This window comes from Argiope bruennichi, chromosome 3, assembly GCF_947563725.1.
Source record: "Argiope bruennichi chromosome 3, qqArgBrue1.1, whole genome shotgun sequence".
Classification (NCBI taxonomy): Eukaryota; Metazoa; Arthropoda; class Arachnida; order Araneae; family Araneidae; genus Argiope; species Argiope bruennichi.
In genome coordinates this window covers 144886933-144894867 of record NC_079153.1, presented here as the reverse complement: position 1 = coordinate 144894867, position 7935 = coordinate 144886933, and the positions used below count along the sequence as shown (strand labels likewise).

At 27.9% G+C, this 7935-nt stretch overlaps 1 protein-coding gene across 1 annotated transcript; it reads right to left on the bottom strand.

Moving 5' to 3' along the window:
• Positions 1-2447: 2447 nt before the first annotated feature.
• LOC129963867 (ras-like GTP-binding protein rhoA) lies at positions 2448-3452 on the bottom strand. Its single transcript, XM_056078446.1, has one exon. It carries the CDS (start codon positions 3225-3227, stop codon positions 2658-2660), a length of 570 nt encoding a protein of 189 aa, XP_055934421.1. The 5' UTR covers positions 3228-3452; the 3' UTR covers positions 2448-2657.
• Positions 3453-7935: the final 4483 nt, after the last annotated feature.

The following is a 7935-nucleotide window of genomic DNA, read 5'->3' as shown; positions in this document are numbered from 1 at the left end:
TTTATATGCAATTTGGAATATTATACTACATTGTATTGCAGTTAAAAAGTTTTAGAATTAAAAAAAATTAATTTCTTTTATAAGAAGAAACAAATTTTAATCTAGCCTTAATACACGAAAAATACATATAATGTCTACTCATCACTCTTTATGAAACCAAATTAACAGAAATATAATAAGGCAGGTAAACTCGATTCATAATTATACAAGTAGATGAAAATTGCATTATAAAGTATAACTATATAACAAGTTATAAATTAATACAACAAAACATTAACTAATTCTCATAACAATTTTTTTTCTTTAATCCATTTCAAATCTATTCACTATTAGCCAATGACATATAAATATCTTTGTGAACATACACAAAACTCAAAATATCAGTACTTTATTCTTTCAAAATGACATTAATTTTGAAGTGCATAATGCATAGCAAGAAATCGAAGGCACTTTGCAAGGTTAATATTACATAATAAAAATTGAAGATCCATTAATGAAATTGCAGATTCTAATTAGGAAATTCTATATTTGCTTGAATGTAAAAATAAGAAATGATATTTGAAATAAAAAAATAAAGAAAATCCAATAAAAACACTTCATAGAATTAACTTTAATTTAAAATAGCTTCAGACTTTACAAGTATAGTGTTCTAACATAATTTGCTAATGAACCTCTTTAGATTTTACTTTTAGCAGAGTTGGGAAACATTAATTTTTCCTCCCACCAAAATTTACCATTTTATATACATTTCCAAAAATTAAATAAAATTGAAGTATATCAGAGCAGAAACAATGTTTCACTAATTTATTCGTATAAAATAAAATTAATTCAATACTCTCATTATCTGCAAAAGCTCTATTTAAAGAGATGAAATAGCTTTAAAAAAAAAAAAAAAACCCTAATAACTCGCAATATGTTAAGCTAAATTATCAAAATAAATAACTATATGAAGTGAAATTGAAAGTAAATGCATCTCGTCAACAGTATAAAATAAAAATGAAGATAAAAAATAAATAGTTTTAGATCTCTTAACAGAAGGTTTTTATCAAACAAAAACAGTGAATGAGAATCGATAATTTTCATAGCATATTATGTTTACTATTACCATCCTAATTTTATAAGACAAATTGCACATCTTTCATTTAAAACTAAAACCTGAATTATTCTAGCTAGCTAAATGGTTTAATTCTATCGTAGTAATAAACAATGAATATTATATTACAATGTTAACACTGAAATTTAACATAAAATCTTGAATTTAAGAATGTTATAATTTTAAAAAATATTCTGTAAAATTTTTATCTCTAAATTTTAATTTTAATTGAAAAGTTTTAAACAAATTTATTGTAATTTTTACATTTTTGAAGTAAACTAACAAAATTTATATGTATAAATAACTTAATATTACTCTGCCAATATTTTTACATACATACGTATAAAATATTTACACAAATAAATATTTCCAGTAAAAAGGCTAGAAGTTATTTGAAGGCTAAATTTTTAAATTCAATGAACTGTTTCCAAGATCCAATTTTCTACTTGCAATAAAATATTTTTTAACTGATTATCTGTTTGAAGTAACAAAATTCTTAGAAGTCCCCCCCCCCTTTCTTCAAATATTAAGAAGGTTTAAGTAGCTCACTTAATAAGTCAAGCTCCATTTGAATTATAAAGCTAGACTCCCCTTCCTTAAATTTTGATACATATTTACACACTTAAAGGTTTAAGAATTATTTACATCAATATATTTTTTTATAAAACATTCTTTATAGAAAAAAAATAATAGAAGTTGCAGCTTTTATTAAAATTCGTTTTCATTCAAAAATTTTATTTCAAATATTATCAGATGAAGCAGAATAATCTTATAATGTACTTTTAAGAAGTTGAGCTGTAACTTACGATGCATGAAAAATTATAAAACAAAATCAACACAATTTAGAAAAGAACAGTTTTTAATTCACATTAAATATGAAATTTAAAACAATACATTGACACTAAGATTTCAATAAAATATTTAAATAAAAATATAATTTAACTTTAAACACTGAACAAAATCTATTATTGCTTTAATATAAATGTCAAGATATCAATTAAGCAATGAATATAATCAAAATATATAAACAAATCATCAAAAACTTCAATGTATAATTGGAATGATTAGTGTAAAATACATTAATTGAAAACTTAATTTAAATATCAGTTCCCATTTCTTAAAATATAAACAATCAAAATGTTAGAATTGTTGTCTTCACTTTAATCAGCACCAGAAAATGTCCATTAAAAATCAGAATAAATCAGTTCCTGCTGATTTATCCATAAAAAAAAGGTTGCTCAAACTGAAGCTGTGCGAGTGGATGCTCATTACTAACATATCTAGAATTGTTATGAGGACTAAAGTTCTATTTTGAAAATTAGACTACACACAAAAAAATCTGCAAATTTATTTATAATTCCAAATGTTATTCATTCACTATAAAAATTTTCCTGTTAAACTGTAAAAATGATTTTGTAATTATCTACACTTCATGCTAGGTTTTAAAAGATTAACATTCTCTCCCTTAACTTAGAGATAAATTTCTTGAATTACAAAAAACATCCTTTAAGAAGAAATGACTAAAAAAACGTTTGCAACAATGATATGTTATAATTAATCAACTCTAATGTGCTTCAATGCCATTACTGTTATTAAGAATGGCAGCTGCAGCAGCTTTGAACATTTCCTTTACAGCATCACCATTTTTTCCAGAACATTCAAAATATTGAACAGCTTTGATTTTTTCGGCCACCTCTTTGCCTTGTTCAAACGAAACGGGTTGAAGCGACTTACTAGAAAGCTCATTAATGGTATTTTCATCAGACCTAAGATCAACTTTGTTACCAACAAGAATTATAGGCGCATTTGGAGAATGCTCTTTGATTTCAGGATACCATTTTGAAGTAACATTAGTCAAACTTTCCGGATTATCGATGGCAAAGCAGAGAATCACAGCTTTGCTATTTTCGTAGGTGAGGGTTCGAATAGCACTGTAGTGGTCTTGTGCAGGGACGATCCACAAAACGATAGGCACTTTGCGACCGTCCACATCCAGTTCTGTTCGATATTCTTTATAAATTGTAGGCACAGCAGGATCAGGTAATTTGTCAGAGAAATAATTGTAGATTAATCCAGTCTTTCCACACTGCACATCGCCTACAAGCACAACTTTATTTTCATCATTGCTACCCATGTTTATTGACAGGTATTAAGGTGATGCTCGAAGTACAAGCAACGTTTATTCTAACCCGAATGGTATCTGTAATTTTAAAGTTCGAATAAGTGACTGGACTTGAGCAACGAAAGCGTTGATATTACTAAAAGATGAGTAATCCGATCTAAATTACTCAACTCCACGCGCTGAAATAAAAGCAAAAGCAAAAAGCAGATAAACAAAACCCACAGAGACGCAAAGAAGAAATCCGTTGCCACATTTGGTAAATAACTTACATTTATTGTTAATCGGGCTTTCATTAAAAGTATATGTATATATATATATAAGTTGCATATTATTTGAGAATACCTAAAGAAAAACTTACAGATTTAAAAAAAATGTAATTCACTGAAATGCAATAATTTTCATGTTATTCAAGTTAATTTATTTAAAAAATGGTCGACTTTTATACCATACTGGAGTTGATGGTCTGATACAATGCATAGTGGTAGGTAATATCTTAGAGGTGAGAAAAGTCCAGCCTCGAAATAAATCCCCCCCTGTAGATCTATCTGTATGTGGGACAATGACAATGATGTGTGTATGTGTGTGCGTGGGGGGTCCTTGGAAACACCTAGGCTCTATGGCCTTTCATCTTCTGCTCGACTGGATTGATGATTTCGTGACAAACAAATTATGTTGGGCATGAATTTTTAAGTATAGGTAATATTTACTATTTTAAGGTTATTTGATTAGACAATTTTGAATCGAAGCATGTGTATCTGGGAGGGTGCATCCCAAATCCGACAATAAAAATAAACCATCCTCCGCTCATGTGTTGCGGAAGCTTGGGAAGAATGTGCAAACTATGGCGTCATCCAGAAATTTTGAGAAGTATCTGAAAATAATCATTGCGTTGCTTCAAGACGATTTATTAATATGATAAAACTAAATTTGAGACTTCACAGATTATTGGCATGCTCAGCTAAAACAAGAATAGACCTGCTCTGCAAAGATTATTTGCAAGGATCCGAAACAAATTTCGTAAAGCAAAGTGGTGACTTACTGCAATTTTTTATTTATTAATGTTCACATATGGGTAAAATATGTGTAAGTGATAAAAATGAAACTATTTTTATAAAATTAACGCTTTAACCATGAAAAAAAAATTGTTAAGACATAAAAGGTCATAAACTTATGAAGTACAATTTATTATGCAAATTACTGTTTCACGCTTACTAGCGCAGAGATTAATAGTTTTAAAGCAAATTCATTGATATTATCGTAATTTACTTTTTCAGTTACATTGTCTCCTATATATGAAATATCTAAGGAAGAAAATTGTTCTTGATTAAGTAGATATCAAGTAATTTTTTTCAACCCTAAGAAATTTTCCAGATGCGATTGTAATTGATAAAGTCGCTAATAAAATTTTCGAAACAGAAATATAAATTAGATGCATATAAAATAAATTATATCTTCTTATTTAAATTTAATACAATTCATTTTAAATAAATAATGTAATGTTTTTAAATAAATATCGTAATATATTATCAGAGCCGGCTTTTTCTATAAAGGGGCCTGGATTCAAAAAGCTATTCTGGGCCTTAATTTTTTGTAAAGCAAAAAAAAAAAAACAAAAAAAAACACGAACTTGTATTATCAATGCATGCTTATTTAATGCGTGATTATGTTTTTGCTAATACATCAATTACTTCAGAAAAATTAGAATTTTTTGCAATTTATTTTTCGATGCTTAATATAGCAAGTACATTTAAGCATTCAGAACACATGCTTGACCGAAGATAACTCTTTATTAATTTTAATTTGTTAAAAGAGCGCCCAGCACTTGCTATAGAAACTGGCAACGTAAAGAAAAGTTTTAACATAGTTAATACATTTAGAAATAATTCACTATAATTATTATTTAAATTAGTATTGCAATATGTCTTGTGCATTATTTACATCTCTTTCATTCAGAATCAAATCCCGTAGCAACAAATTTCCTGGATTAGGTTTTCATCTTTGTTATAAAGTCTACAAAGTTTTTGGAACATTTCTTTAACTTATGTTTTCCTAAAGTTTTTATATCAATGATTAATTTGAAATCAGAAATAATATTTAGTATACTTTTAAATCTATCTTCTATTTGTACAACAAGAGTACAAGAGAGTACAATGTTGAAAAAAATAACACTTAAATTCCTCTACCGAGATTTTTATAACTTCTGCTAAATCGGAATATAAGCTTTTCCTTTTTCGAATTCATTTTGCAGGAAAATGTTCTGAAATGTTCAAATTACATGTTAGCACTTTTGCTTCATCTAAAAATGTGATAAAATTTGTTCTTAAATTTTGGATTTCAGTTTTAATTTTATTGACTAAATTGAAATCCGAGTCAAGAACATTTGTTTTTACTTGAAATAATTTATTGATATTGTTAATTTTGGACAATATTGCAAACCATACAATGAAACATAAAATAAATGGCATTTATTGAATTGCATCCAATAAGCCTCTAGCTTCGGATATTGCTGTATTATTGTTACATACATCAATTAATTCTTGTAGGACATTACAAGTTTTTTTTACACTGTGTATACATTGCTTTAACCAAATCTATTTTGGTTTCCCAACAAGTGTCGCATAGTGGTTTAAGAGTAATGTTTAAATGCTTTTGTAGATTCTTCCATCTTTTCGTAGTTGCAGTAAATAAGTAATATAAGTGTTACAATATCCTCCAAATTGTTTTTTACAATAAATACTGTTGGAAGCGGCATCACAAATTAAAAAATTAAAGGAGTGTGATAGGCAAGGCACATAAATTGCATGCGGGTTTAAAGAAAGTATTCTAGACTGTTCACCTTTATATTTCCCTTTCATGTTGCTACCATTGCCGTAAGCTTGCCCTCTATAATTAATAAGATCTAAATCAAGTTCATTTAATCTTTCCAATAATTATGTTGGAAGTCCTCCTCCAGTCACACCAGTTACTTCAATAAACCCTATAAATGACTCATTTATAATTAACTTTTTCTCTTCAAAGTTTACATACCTTATAATGATTGAAGTTTGTTCCTTATGAGAAATATCAGAAGTACAATCCATTTGGATACTATAATACATGGCTGCTTTTATATCGTGTTTCATTTTGTTGAGGATTAATTTTAGAAATAATTTGTTCTTGTAACCTATGTGATAAATGAAGCACAATTCTATTTTTAGAATTTATTTTGTTTATATGATCCATTAGCAAAGGGTCATATTTACTGAATAATTCGATTAAATTAAAAAAAAATTCAATTATTAAGCGTACCTATTATTTCGTGGGTTCCTCGAAGTGGAAGATTATTACACGCTAAAAATAGAATTGCATCTGCAATTCTTTAAAATAGTAATTTGAGTCGTGCTGTTTCCTTACTTATATTAAATTGATTTGTTTTATCAATAATCAAACATAAATTTAGTCGTTTTAGTAATTCTTTCCAAGCAATAAACGAATTAAAATGAGAACTCGAACGCTCATGCTCTTGAATTACAGTTGGCAGATTTCTCCAGTTATTATAGTCACCTATAAATCGTGTAGTTTGGTCATTTCCTCTTCCGTTGGAAAACAGTATACAACAAAATCGAAATACTGAATCTTGCGTTTTTGAATAAATTAACCAGCTGCGAAGTTGAGTTTCACCATTAGGCCTTTTTTAAAAATAGTACGTAGTGAAAAATGATCTGCCTTCAGCACTTTTTAGCAAGAACTCCTTTGTGTTGTACAGGTCCGATTTTAATGCAAAACATTCTGGATTTATCAGTTATAATACTTGGCTATAAAACAGGATCATTTATACTCTCTTGATCATGTTTTGTTATTATCATATTCGTCATTATTTTCTGATTCGGTCATATTTATATAAACACACGGTTCTTCAACAAATTCCCCGGTTGAAGTTTGAATTGTAACTTCTGAAGTCGAAACAATTTCTTTGCCAGAATTAATTTGTAGAAATGTGCTTTTTCGTATTTAGGGAGTCGTAAGAATTTTGTAATTATACTTTCTCATTACTTCGTATAAGTAAAAAAAAAAAAAAAAAAGGACTTTTTCTAACGAGTGATATTTAAAAAAATAGTGACGAGGCGACAAAGTGACTCCACATTCATAATTTTTCCTATATCTCTGTTATCAGTCTATGTTTAACGCTTGTTTGTTGATGTTTTTCTTTTTTGAAATTAAAAGCGGAACTTTAGAGTATCAGTTCATTCAAGTTTTTCAGTTAGTCTAAAATTGGTCAACCGATGAATATTGTGATAATCATAATCATTGCTCTTATCTGGCATTCTAGTTGAAAACGTCTGTTATCCAGATTATGGGTAAAGGCTGGCTGTTGAGTGTCTGATTTTATTCATTGGGATCTAGAATTTTCTGTAAAATTTATAGGTTGATTTATTATTCATTAAAGTGTACGTAACATATTGAAATGGTGAATGAAAAATTTCATTCACCATTTTAGATTTTAGACTTCGAGTTTTCGTTCTTATAATTCGTTTAGATATTTTTGTAGATTAACACTTATGCCTATTACTTTTGATAATATAGAGAATATTTTTGCAATGAATAAAGTTTGACACAAATAAACTTTCGAGTGAGAATATAATTTATTACTGCAAAAGAGTGTAAATGTTTTCCTCTATCTGAGAAGGGCAGAAAAACATATTGTATATATATATATATATATGAGTGTGTGTGTATGCAA

Excerpts from the sequence above, each read along its gene's own strand:
- LOC129963867 (XM_056078446.1), bottom strand. The coding sequence starts at position 3,227 with ATGGGTAGCAATGATGAAAATAAAGTTGTGCTTGTAGGCGATGTGCAG.